The sequence below is a fragment of the Orbicella franksi genome, chromosome 1, assembly GCF_964199315.1.
Source record: "Orbicella franksi chromosome 1, jaOrbFran1.1, whole genome shotgun sequence".
NCBI lineage: Eukaryota > Metazoa > Cnidaria > Anthozoa > Scleractinia > Merulinidae > Orbicella > Orbicella franksi.
Genome location: NC_138145.1, coordinates 40,861,015 through 40,874,165, shown reverse-complemented (window position 1 = coordinate 40,874,165; position 13,151 = coordinate 40,861,015). Strand labels below are relative to the sequence as shown.

Sequence of the window (13,151 nt, the reverse complement as noted above, 5' to 3'; positions counted from 1 at the left end):
CCCAGATTTCAAGTAAAGTGAAGACGCTGAAAGCTTTGAAAGAAACTGTCAAGTGTGTTCACGAGACATCTCTGGAATATGGGAATGAACAATCTTTTTCTTTCACTGATACGTGGACAAAAGGAAACAAAACAGTAAACCATTTACAGAAAGAAACGTTGTAATCATTTGTGCTTACTTATCTGCTACCCATTGAATTCTTTTGTGATCTTTTTATGCAATATCTTGTTTTAAAAAGTTTGTGTCAATAACTAAATTAATTATTAATTTAAAAAATTAATAATTAACCCAGAAACGTCCTTGAAAAGTAGGCGGGATTGGGATTTCCAGGTAAAACAGGGCGGGATGGTGGGATTAACAGGAAAAAAATGGGCGGGAAAGTGGGATCTGAGAACCCTATTGTGGACCCTCTACGAGCGAATTATTCACGACATAAACAAAACCGTCAAACATACCTCGACCGACTTAATTTGACTAACAATAGACGGATCGAAACTTGGTAGAACCGACCAAAGACTGCTGATAAACTTCACACACGTCTTTTTGCCAATACTATCATGGCTAAACTGACCAATCACTTTCAACGGACCAGACTCATAACATCATCGACTGACGAAAAATATTCACTTGGTTCTGAAAAAAAAAAAATGTTGTTCAAATGTTGCTGTTTATGGTGGTCAATGCGCTTAGCTACACCTAGCTAGTTCACAGGCATGCCACTTTAAATGAAGGAAACAAATATGAAGATGACTTGCGCACAGGTTGTCGAAACGTCAGTCACCAACAAGAGTTCTTATCAGAAGTAACCTCACCTGGACGATCACACAAGACGAACTAGAATCTAGTATGCAAGCACATTAGACTAACTTAGACTCCGGTATATCCACAACGCTTGAAATCCAAGATGGCGGACATTCTAAAACTATGCTGTCATTTACCCGAGGTATGACATCATGATTGACGCATGTTTATCACTTATTCATACTATAATTATAAGTGAGCACTCTTTGAAACAATGGGCTGGGGGGACAAAACGCTCCCCCCCCCCCCCATCCTAACCAGGTTCAAAACCAAAAGCCAAAGCCCAGGATAACTGGGTCAATAAGATGAAAATATATTCTCCACATACCGTGTGAGGAAAGAAGGAAATTTTGCCGAAGACAATAAAACGTTTTCTAAAACATGTAAAATTGCAATTTGTTTCAGGTTGTTGTATCTGCTATTTTCATCGTTTCTAATTACGTGGGAGGTTCCTGCCTTTTAGTGGTCGTTAGCTTGGAGTGTCGCTATGTTGGGATTTACTAACAGGCGTCAAAGTTTATCACCATTGTGGGAGGGTCATTACATTCGGCTCGTTACTTTTGGAACTTAACGGAAAATAATTTTCCCTTAGTGAGAGTCTCCCAGGGGGCAGGGGGGCGCGGGGTTGGCATGTTCCATTGATCTCTTAAAAATTTCACTTTTTCTCCCTTGTTCTAAATTCCATTGGTCCCTAATTTTCTCGTCAAAGTTCCCTTTAATAGTAAAGATATCTCTTGTTTCCAAAAATTAATTAACCCCAAAAATATCCCTTGTTCCCTGGGAATAAATTATCATGTTCCCTTGTTTCCCAAAATCCCTGGGAGGCCATCCTTAGCTTTTATATAGGATATTTAAGAAAGCAATCTCGGTGAAGACTCAGATCAACGCATAACATCATCAAGCTTTCTTCTTTTTCTGAGCTTTAATATGAACTACAGGCTTTATAGTACAGCCAAAAATACTACCAAAATAAAGCAAAAATAGACCCTTCTATGATTTTTAAGAGCATCTGTGACAGCAGGAGGAATGCAGCAAACATTACAGTTTTAACTCGGCTCGGAGGTGTAGGATTTTCACAAGCTGCTTTGCAAAGGTGTATCACTCATGTGTATCAGGAAATTATCAGATATTACAAAAGATAACACCCGTGTGAGTGCAGTGTTGACTGCTTTGGAGATCTCTAGCGTGGGTCTAATCTAACTGCAAATTTTAATAAGAAGGGTATGTAAGAAAGTTTACATTTTTCTTAAAGATTTCTCCAAATATATCATTCAAGGGGTATGTTTTCTACGATACAGTAACCAAAAGTCTGGCAAAAACCTGTAAATTTACTGTTGTTTTGATTGCCTCCCAATCAATGATGGCACCCAAAAATCGTAGAAGGATCTATTCCAACGCTTCAAAGAAAAAGACTAAGAATTTCGTGATAAGATGTGAAAAGTGCGAAACGACGCTTACATCAATACTACTAAGATATCGTCAGTCCGGGTTTCAAGCTTGCTTTTGTCAAATCCATGTTTATCCACTGCTCGTGGTCTTGCCATGCATCTTACATGGAGTAACTGATAGGCTCGCCTTGAGCATCATGGCTGAAAGGGCAGGCATACGCGTTGAAAGGACAATTACCCAGCTTCCCCTGCGCAGTCGTGGTGACTGCAAGAAGCTCCTTGAAAAACGTCGCCGCAGCTTCTTTTCCCTTGGTGCTGTCCTTCATCTGATCTCGCATTTGAGTCAGCTTCTCCACGAACTCGCCCACGCTCTTGCAGTTCTTGAATGGGCAGCCCTCTTTGAAAGCAGGGCAGTTACCAGCCAAGCCTTTGCACTTGGTGACAAGGATAGCGTATGGACACACACCTTTGCCAAATGCTGGACACTTGAACATCGTGTCGTTCAAGGTGACGCTATAAGGGGCCTTATGGTGAATAGAACAAAATAAATTACAAATTGAAAAAATTATGATCAGGTACGTAAACGTTTTTGTAATAGACCACATTCGTATTCTCGGTATTGGAGTGGAACTAGCTCGCAAGGGAGGTCTAATGCGGGGAATATCATTAAAAAGAGATTAATGTCAATTGCATTTGAAAAACTACTAAAAATAAACTTGTTCAATTGACTAACGTTTAAACTTTTGAAGCATACGAGAAACATACCACTAGAGACTTCATTTTTAGGTGTACATATTTTGTCACCTTGGCCTACATATGCATGTATCTGACGTATTTATTTATTTATTTATTTTTTATTTATTCATTTATTTAACAAATGAAATCTCTATTTCTTTATTGACTATTCATGTCTGAAGTGATATGTTAGTTTTGAAGTGATCTTTACATTGCTCAATTAAATTTTTCGTGACGAAAATTGTACAGTGATCTTCGTTACGTACCGCACAAAATTATTCACTCAAATGTCATTCAGGGAATCGTAAATGAAACAAACATACCACAATGTAGTCAGGAGATAATATAGCCTTTCCACTGGTGTCTTTGGCGAAGGGGCAGCCACCCTTAGTCTGAAAGAAAGGGCAAGCAGATCCAATATCGACCTCCTTATCTTTGGCAGTGCGGTGAATCTCACGGAGATACTGGAGAGAAGTGGAATTAGCGCTCGGCGAGTTTTTGTGCCTCTCACGCATCTCGCCTAACTTGTCTTCAAACTCTCCAACGGTCATGCAACCTGCAAACGGACATTCTTTCGCAAAGGCAGGACACTTTCCAGCCGCACCTTTCACCGCTAGCTTGGCAAATGGGCAGACCTTGTCCCCAAAGGTTGGACAATCGCGTTTGATTTCATCGCGTGTTACCGAGCCTGGATACTAAAAAGAGAAAAATAACTATAAGTTTTGCAGTGTGTGAGCTATGCGTATAAAAGAGACAATGGGGAATTTAGCCGTATTTCAATTTTACATCCATTTTATTTTTAAGTATTCAGAGTTATCATTTTCTTATGTCTATTCTAAGTTTAGAAATTCGTTTCGATGACGACTATTACTTGTGACTACAAAAGATATTTAGTAAATTAAAAAAAATGCTTTAACATTCCACGCTTAAGGTGACTCGACACAGGTTTCGTCTGCGACCATGCAGAACATTTTCAAACGCCAGGCTTCCCTCTATCGGATCAATGCAAAGGCCACAACACTCAGTCAATAGAAATTAAAGTTGATATATAGTTTAGTTGTTTTTATTTTCGAGGGGGCGGGTAAGAGGGTGGTCACAAGCAATTAGTTTTTTTTTTAATTGCCCACTGATCAGTGACTGATACAAAGAACTTAAAATATGCACAAAATCAAGAATATATTTTTGTATTGTCGTTCGGCATCAGTCGCCACGGTTCAAGCATACCTTATGAATAAATAAATAGAAAAGTTATGAGTAAGGGTTCCTCTTGACCATAAATAAGAAATAGGTGGTTGCACTAATAATATCAAGATATTATTTAGTTTGGTTTCTTACACAAGGGCTAACTGTATTGTGCTGACTAAAATCAAAGTAGGCAATGCAAGCAGTTACATGGCCGTCGCCAGAAAAAAATTATGACTCAGGCAATGTTTTTGGTTAAATTCTCTTCGTAGATATTTAGTGTGTTTATGATGATTTTTAACAACAAAAACGAACCAAATGACTGAGGCAAGTGCCCCCGTTTGCTTGTTACTACGGTTACTTCCCTGAGTTGAAGGCCAATCGTCCAAAGTCACTCAAACTTCTCTGATCAAATACGAGAAATGAAAGGTAGCGCTATCCTTAAATAAGAAGTAGTGAAATAGAACTATTCTAAAATTTTGATGCTGCTCCAAAGACACTCAATGGTTTTGCCGCTAAAGTTTAATAACAGACTCTGCATTGAGAAGAAATCATGCGATGTGTCTGAAAGTTGTTTCAATAGTGCTAAGCAGACAAATAGACAATCAATTGATCAGTTAATAAGTCAGGCCATTAATCATTTCGATGCAGTCATTTTTGGCACCTTGAAAGTCATTGTTATTGAAAGCAAATGGTGTTATCATATTTACCGTTTACTAAGTGTGTCACTAAAACTGCTTTATACTACAGCTAAAATGAGTTTGCAGCGTTTAGGGCGGGAAAGGAAATTCCTTGTTTTAAATATATTATTTCTTAGTATGGCCGTGTGCCACACGGCTGGGGACCACTAAATATACTAATATGATTGGCTAAAATAGATATTGACCGCGGCGTCTAGAGCAAACTTTGTTAAATGTAAGTTCAACTCAAGCCATCAGATTAAAACAGCAGCTAAATACCAGAAGTTGAGAAGTTTTTGCACGTCCAGAAGTAAAAAGCACTCAATAGAAGACTAAGAGCGACTTAAAAGAAGTTGTGTTAGTCAACAAAAGAAGTTAGAGGATTTGAAAACATATTTGTCAGTGAGTTCGACCTTGTTCTGACCAAATTTTTCCATGCCAACTCGCAAGCAAATGGCAGCTACTACGAAGCGGCTATATTAAGCGACTTTCAGCGAATGAAGTTTTCTTGTTTGGCCATTTAAAAGAAACACCTTGTTAACCGAGCTTGGTCGGTCTGTACTTGAGAATCTTGATCTTGATCGTGGGTCCAGATCTCACTGCGTTCGGTCTGTACTCACGAAACATTGGTCATGATTCTTCAATACAGGCCTCCCAGTCGGTTAATAAGAACTAAATATTTACTAAAAGCATGCACCCGCTAATCTGTCGAATGACATTCTCAAAGGTCAGTCACGAAATAAAACTATGACGGCAATCACGAATTATGTTTTCAGTCCCATTAAAACAGTTCAAATCAAAAATACCTGGATAGACCACCAGTTTTCGCTATAATCGTTTTTGACCTGAGAAATGTGGACATATAACCGCTACCGCGTTTTAAAAACCTGAACCATGACTTGGAACTATTATGCAATCAAACACATTGCCAAGTCAATTTCTAACTCAGGAGAAGAAACGCTGGCAAAATTTGTCCGACACCTATTGCTCACTCTATAGGCAAAGGTAGAGCTGTTTGTTAAATTGAGATATTTTTTTAAATGGTTAAAGCTGTCTCAAGTCTGTCAAAGGAAAACAAAAAGTTACTTATATAAGTTGCAACGTCAGTGAACTGTAGAGCAACACTGCAAACCGTGAATCCTTGATTTAATGATATCAAAAGGCCAGAAATAAATGCTGCACTATTTTAAGGATAAGGGAAATTTAATTTTCCGCTTTATATTTTATTTTAACACAAGATAAGTACTTGGTTCTCAAGTTAAGTATAAGCTAGTATTCTTAACACCGAATTTAAGGAGTGCCGCAAAAGTTTGCCCTCGGGTGCTACTCATTCCCTGCTGATTATTAAAACGACAACCTTTAGGATTCCAATTGATTGCATGCAAACTTACCTGTTTTGAAAGAGCCATGCCGGGCAGAAAAGCGTTTTAGCAAAATTTTACTCGAATGTGAGACTTTCTTTGAGCCGTCGTAGTTAACTCTGTAACTGACTAACTCAAATGATTGTCATTTCACGGGGAAGAAGTTCTAAAGCCGATCCGAAGCAAGAAAACGAAGGATGATTGACAACTGAAAACCAGTTGGACGGGTATGACATAATCATTCGTCTTCCAATCAGCAGCGTTATACCATTTTTCCAGTATGTGTTACTAAATCTAGCTTCGAGGTGGGGGGGGGGGAGGGGGTGGGGGCGAGGGCTACCCTTTAATATGGGCTATATGTGTATATGCGGCCCTAAAAGGTATGGGTTTTTAGCCGTATTGGTCAGAAATAGGTATCAGTTTTGGCCATTTTGGTCTCAAATAAGGTATGGTTTTGCACTCTAGTCTTGAATCGCTTTTTATTTTGCCAAAAGAAGCTACTTTTTTCATCATTACCGATAAGATCATCACAGAGAGTCTAACATCTGTCTGTCTAGGGAACTAATTAGAGGGCAGGTCTGAAACAGGGTATTGATTTAAGGGTAACGTCTTCAACAGCGTTTTTCAAATTTTTGGTCAGGTCATAAATAGGGTAGGAAAAATCAACGATTTTTTCTTAAATAGGGTAAGGGTTTTGTGAAGTGGGCCAAAAACCCCTACCCAATCTCTCTGAGGGTACCCCCGGAAAAGAGCTACACTTTCAGATGTTTCGGTCGAGAAACCCAAAGAATCGACGATTAGGCATCGAGTTAAACATTCTCAAATCTCTTTGTTTTACAACAGAACAACTTCGCCTAAGTTTTCGAAACTTTCAACGGCATTCAATGTAAATAAACACATTTTTAGAACAGTTTCCGGCTGTGGACCTTTTGAATTAGTTCTAGTTGATTCTGTACAAGATAATCACTATTTCCGGTACTTACTTTTCAAACCTTTTCTAGTCTTCAATTTTCAAAAACACGTGAATGTGTTACATAAGAAAAAACGACATGATGTTGAAAATTTCTCATGTTCCACGTGCGTGATCACGTGTTTTTATCACGTGTTTTTCTGAGCTTTAACATGAACTACAGGCTTTATAGTACAGCCAGAAATACTACCAAAATAAAGCAAAAATAGACCCTTCTATGATTTTTAAGAGCATCTGTGACAGCAGGAGGAATGCAGCAAACATTACAGTTTTAACTCGGCTCGGAGGTGTAGGATTTTCACAAGCTGCTTTGCAAAGGTGTATCACTCATGTGTATCAGGAAATTATCAGATATTACAAAAGATAACACCCGTGTGAGTGTTGACTGCTTTGGAGATCTCTGGCGTGGGTCTAATCTAACTGCAAATTTTAATAAGAAGGGTATGTAAGAAAGTTTACATTTTTCTTAAAGATTTCTCCAAATATATCATTCAAGGGGTATGTATTCTACGATACAGTAACTAAAAGTCTGGCAAAAACCTGTAAATTTACTGTTGTTTTGATTGCCTCCCAATCAATGATGGCGCCCAAAAATCGTAGAAGGATCTATTCCAACGCTTCAAAGAAAAGACTAAGAATTTCGTGATAAGATGTGAAAAGTGCGAAACGACGCTTACATCAATACTACTAAGATATCGTCAGTCCGGGTTCCAAGCTTGCTTTTGTCAAAAGGAAATGTCCGGGAAATTAAAGGAGCTCAGTCGCAGCATTTTGAGTTATTTTGGCCACGCACAAAATTACTTTTAAATTGAAACTAAAAATAGTAGTTTACTAAGATAGAAAAGCACTAGGGATTTATTTAATAATAAACCATAAAGAAACAAATTCGTTAAGGATGGAAAAGATTAACAAGGATTACAAACGACGAACTTGAAGACTTTAGACTAACTGTTCGAGATGCGCAAACGGTGACGTAGTTCCATTAAGAGGGAAAAAATAATTTTTATGGTTACATCAGTAGCTTTACCGAAATCTGCACTATGAAATGATCTCAATCACAAAATTAACCATTTTTTTTAACGTGCGCTTCGCGTCGAGTTACTTTTTGAACTCCGCTTTACGCTGTAAAATTCTTAAAGAAACAAAAACAGCCTTCAGAGTTTCTCTAAGTGAAGCTCTTCAAGGTGCTGAGCTATGATAAAAGAAACAAGTGAACAATTGAACTGAAACTGAATTTTAATCGCCCTCTTATACAAGGTCCGTCAGCGTGGAGCCTTTCTTTATATTGTCTTTCTCTAATGTCGCTCAAAGTTCGTCTCAAGCCGTTTTTATTTCGGTCACTGAGCTGAAATTCCCCATGTGATGAGAAGATAAAATTCGTCCCGATACCGGCTCAGTCCGGTTGCTTTTCTCATGAAAATTGCCCTAATCGTGATCAACGTCTTCACGTAGTGCGTCAAAGGGACGAACCGTGAAGTTATTTATCAGACAGAAACACTGACTGCCTTGAAGTAATTTGAAACAGTTAGCTATCTTAAGCGTCTATCCTTTTGCACTGAATAGCTGGAAGAAATGTTACTACAGTGCAATATACGAGATCGCTAGTTTAACAGGTTCAATACTTTCACCTAAACAAATCTTGGTGAATAAGCTTCCAGCATCGAAGGATCCCATAAATTTGTTATGCATTAAGAATCCTTTGATCAGTCACATACAAATGTGGAGGGTCTTTCGCGCTAAGTTCAGTTGGTATGTGTGGTGTAAAGTGAATGCACAGGTACTTCCATAGATTTTAGTCGCAAGAACCAATTGACAAGACGCCTTATTGCCTTTTTGCCCAATTTCTTGTCAGGTTATGGTAAGTCTTTAAAAATGACTTTGTGAGTGGACTAATATAAAGATGAAAAATAACGCCACTGATAAATTACTGATTTAATTATATTAAAACACAAGAAATACAATTGCAGCATAAGCGAGAATTACACTCAATAAAATTTTAAGACGACGGTTGAACTCTTTTATCAAAGTACATTATCTCAACATTTAGAAGGCGTATCATTAAACCCACGAACAAAACCTCAATGTCTCAATGCTCAGATAGCATATACTGTACCTAACTTAAAACCTGTCTTCCGTCTTACTTGATTCCGACTTGTTTGTCTTGAAAAAGTCATGTTAAGGTGTAAACTGGCTTCAAAATGTCATTCAAAACTTAACACAACTACTTTGAGCCGTCGTATTCCACTCTGCCACTGACTCACTCAACTGATTGTAATTTCTCGGTGACTGAATTCTAAGGCAAATTCAAACCAACAAAACAATTAACGACTGACACGTGAAACAGGTTTGACTGGTTAACAATAATCTGTCAATCAGAAGCGATGCGTTAAACGCTTTGCCAGTTTTGTCTGATTTTGACATATTGACTGAACTTGATGTGTTACGTAATCTGGGAAAACTTTCAGTCGTTTTTCTGAAAGCGCAACAGCATAAAGCCGAAAACCTTGTTCAGCAGATCACCAATTCCCAAATTTTATCAATTAAACCTCGGGCAGGAATGAACGCTGGGTCTCCCTGGAGTTGTAAATAAGTCCCATTAAGTATTAATTTGCGGTATAATTAGCATAACGTATGGTGCCACGGGGCGTTTGTCAAATTAGAGTACCTTGTAGTAACGAGGCTGGAAAAGTAAAAACAAAAAAAACAAACAACAAAAAAAAAAGATGGTTCAAATAAACGCCGCGTACAAAAACCCAGTAACGATAGGGATGGTTTTATCGAAAAAGTACGTTAGTCCTTGATTTCAATTTGTGTTTGATAATTACCCCTTTAAGTTGTTGAGAACATTCTCGAGCCCTGGGTGAACGAAGACAGACACGTGATGTGCATATGACTAGTGGTTTGAGATATAATCACAATTTCCTGCTGTCACGTGTCATAAGAGTGCTGTTTTGATCAGAAACAAAAAAAAAAAAAACAGATCAGAAAAACGTGGCAACACCACAAGTTCATGCTGTACGCGTGAGATAAGGTTCTTCTGTAGATTGGAAAGTCGAAATTTCCCGATTATTTTCATTTCTCTGCTGGGATATAGATTAGGACACGCTAAACTACAACAAAAAAGGCTTTGTTGCGGTCATTTTTTTGCCGCGTAACCTACGAAAGTTCTACTTTTATAAAGTACTGAAAATCTGGCTAAAAATAAAGTCTTGAAGCACTTCTTCGTTAAGAGAAGACCACGGAAGTATACTTAAATGATGCTGCTTAGCTGCCAATGACTGCCATAACTAATCCAAATCATAGCAAATAAAAGAAATGACTGGAAATAAGTCTTCATTTACGAAAGATTAACAGCGAAAGGTTTAATCGCTTATATCGTGACGCTGTGAAATCAACCAACTTAACTGCGAGATCGATGTTGCATAATTTGGCCAAATATGTTGGGAATTGCTGTCGATGAAATCTGAGGAAGGAAGCTTTCAAACTTACTAGACAGATAGATAACCTTTATTTAATCATGGTGAAATTGGTCAGCTTTAAAAAAACTAATGTATACCTAAAATAATGTCAAATATTAAATAAAAATTTGCTTTACACGAATTCCGGGCCCTAATGTACTTCTTGGGGAAGCCATTTGAATTGCCTAAGGGACTCTGCTTGTACATGTGATCCCTTACGTCACAAGGAAAGCTGTTCCAAAGTCTAACCTATAGCAGGTTGTTGACAAAGTTAAACAACTAAGTCTAAGAGATCAATTTTGAGGTGTAATAGTGAAAAGCAAAAGCCGGAAAACAAAGAAAAACTGGAAATACGAAAATAACGTAATTAAAATTTAAAAGATCTAGCGTGTAAGGGGCCTGTAAGGGAATACGATAACGTGAAACCGCTTTAAAGTCCGCGTGACTTCACACGTGAAAGATGAGATAAGGTGGGTTAAAATAATAAACTCAAAGGAAAGAGGACGTTGACTAAAATAAATACCAACGTTCTCAACAAAGAGCCAAACAATCGAGTAAAATTTACAAGCACATTTCGTAGGTTTTTCTTAACTGCCATGATTATAACTAACAAACGTCAAGGTAAAACGAAGCGAAGAGGTGATTTTCATAGCAAACATTACAACATTAGAAATTTAAGAATCGGCACTAAAAAAAATCCATAAGGAAAATAAGAAGTACAAGCTCGGCATGGGTCTTTTGACATGATTGTTTTTTAATCTGAATGTTACGTCTAGCTAGAAAATAACCCGATTAAAAACATCAACCTCATCAATGCCTACTAATAGGGTCTTTAGCGATCAACGTTTCTCAGTGATTCAGAAATTGACTTAGCTTTCTTTTTGATTGCATATATTACCAGTTCCGTGCCGTATTTGAAGTTTTATCACTGCGAGAGAGAAGCATATTGATTATAACTGTTGGAAGTGATGTCAAGCTTTGTAAGTTTAAAAGTGGTTTCATCCAGAACACGCAACGTATGGGAATAATTTTTTCAGTGTGCACAACATATTGTATCTTTTTCAATAGTAAATCAATGAAAAAGTCCAACAATGAATTAATGATAAGTTCAAATGCTGCGCACATTGTTCAGGTCTCTAAATAAAGTTTTTGGGATGAAGGGTGCGAATAGCATTTGATAGTTCTATAGCGGGATCAGAAACAGTCCTGCGGGAGTTTTCAAAAGGGATTAAAAATCCTAGGAGGCAACAGCTTACCTCTTTGAAATATCAAAAGCAGTGAGATGCTCTTTGTGCTCTTTGAGTTTGATGATGAAAACTGACCACATGCACTGCGCAAGAGAATGCTGAAATAGCAAACAGGTTCACTAACATCATAGTCTTAGTAATTAAGGATGCGTTCTTAACTTGACAATATAAGTTATAGATTTCTACAGTAAAAAAAGACTTTCTCGTACGTAAGAATACCTCATCTCTTTGAAACGTTTCTTCAAGAATAATAACAATGCTTTTATTTTCTGGTATTTTGCTTATGACTATCAAAACCTGATAAGGTTGGTAAGCCACAAACAATACGCCCTATTTCTAGGTTTAAATTATAAAGCGATGCCAAAATTTACATTTCTCTTGGAAAATTAATCTAAAAATGCCCTGGTTTCTAAATTAAAAGGCGATGATTACATTTATGTTACGCAATAAAACAGAATTCATTCCTTGTGTGATTGCATAAGAGTTTCGTCGCTGTTAACGTTATTAAAGCAGATATCACAGCTCAGTAGACCAAAACCTGTTAGTATGATATGCAGTCCAACCTTTTATCAATGATTGAAGTGAAGAAATGTTTTTCCGTGTTTTAAGACCGGTAACTTAGAGACAAGGAGCACAGCTTTTTCTGTTTGTCTAGAGACAAAATTGTAGTTATCGTCATCAGCACTGAGAGGTTTAGTCTAAATTGCCTTTAAACGTGTTCCATCAGTTGCCACGCATGACAAGGATATAAAACGCATCTGTCCGGTCGTTAAAACAAGTTAATTTCAAAAGCAACCAACTCCAGATTGAACTGTGAAATTCGAGTGGAAAAGGGAATCAGTAATTTACTGAAATGCAGTTGGAAAGAAGTCTTAACAAGATTAAGTTATCTTTCTTTGTCGATGGCTTTAAGATTGAGTGAACGAACGAGACCAGTCTTCAAGTTATTATAATATTCTGACATCCAGTCGACATGATTTCGTGTCAATAATAACAATATTCCCTTCTTCTTTTACTTAACTTAACTTAACTTAACTTAACTTAACTGCCTTAAGATTTTTCCAAGAAATTTCACTTTTGGCTTGTATGTTTCACTTCTTTGACATTCGCAACAAGAACAGCCACGAACGAAATTTTCCTCATATTATGTAACACATCAAGCACTGTCATTTCGTGAAAGATGTTCTCGCATCGGCGGATTTGGATATGAAATGATGTTTGGACCAAAGTCCACAATAACATGTCTTCTTAGGTTAATTAATAGTCAATTATCTTTCTCTGTTCAATTTGGCCTGCAGGCAGCCCCACTTGACCTCGTGAACAAAATTA

The 13,151-nt window shown here is 37.6% G+C and overlaps 1 protein-coding gene across 1 annotated transcript; it reads right to left on the bottom strand.

The window, feature by feature from the left end:
- Positions 1-1,704: 1,704 nt before the first annotated feature.
- Positions 1,705-6,301, bottom strand: LOC145481997 (uncharacterized). Its single transcript, XM_081460585.1, has 3 exons — positions 6,178-6,301; positions 3,248-3,619; positions 1,705-2,713 (listed from the first exon to the last, which is right to left on the bottom strand). Exons 1-3 carry the CDS (start codon positions 6,193-6,195, stop codon positions 2,351-2,353), a joined length of 753 nt encoding a protein of 250 aa, XP_081316711.1. The 5' UTR covers positions 6,196-6,301; the 3' UTR covers positions 1,705-2,350.
- Between the last annotated feature and the right edge of the window lie 6,850 nt (positions 6,302-13,151).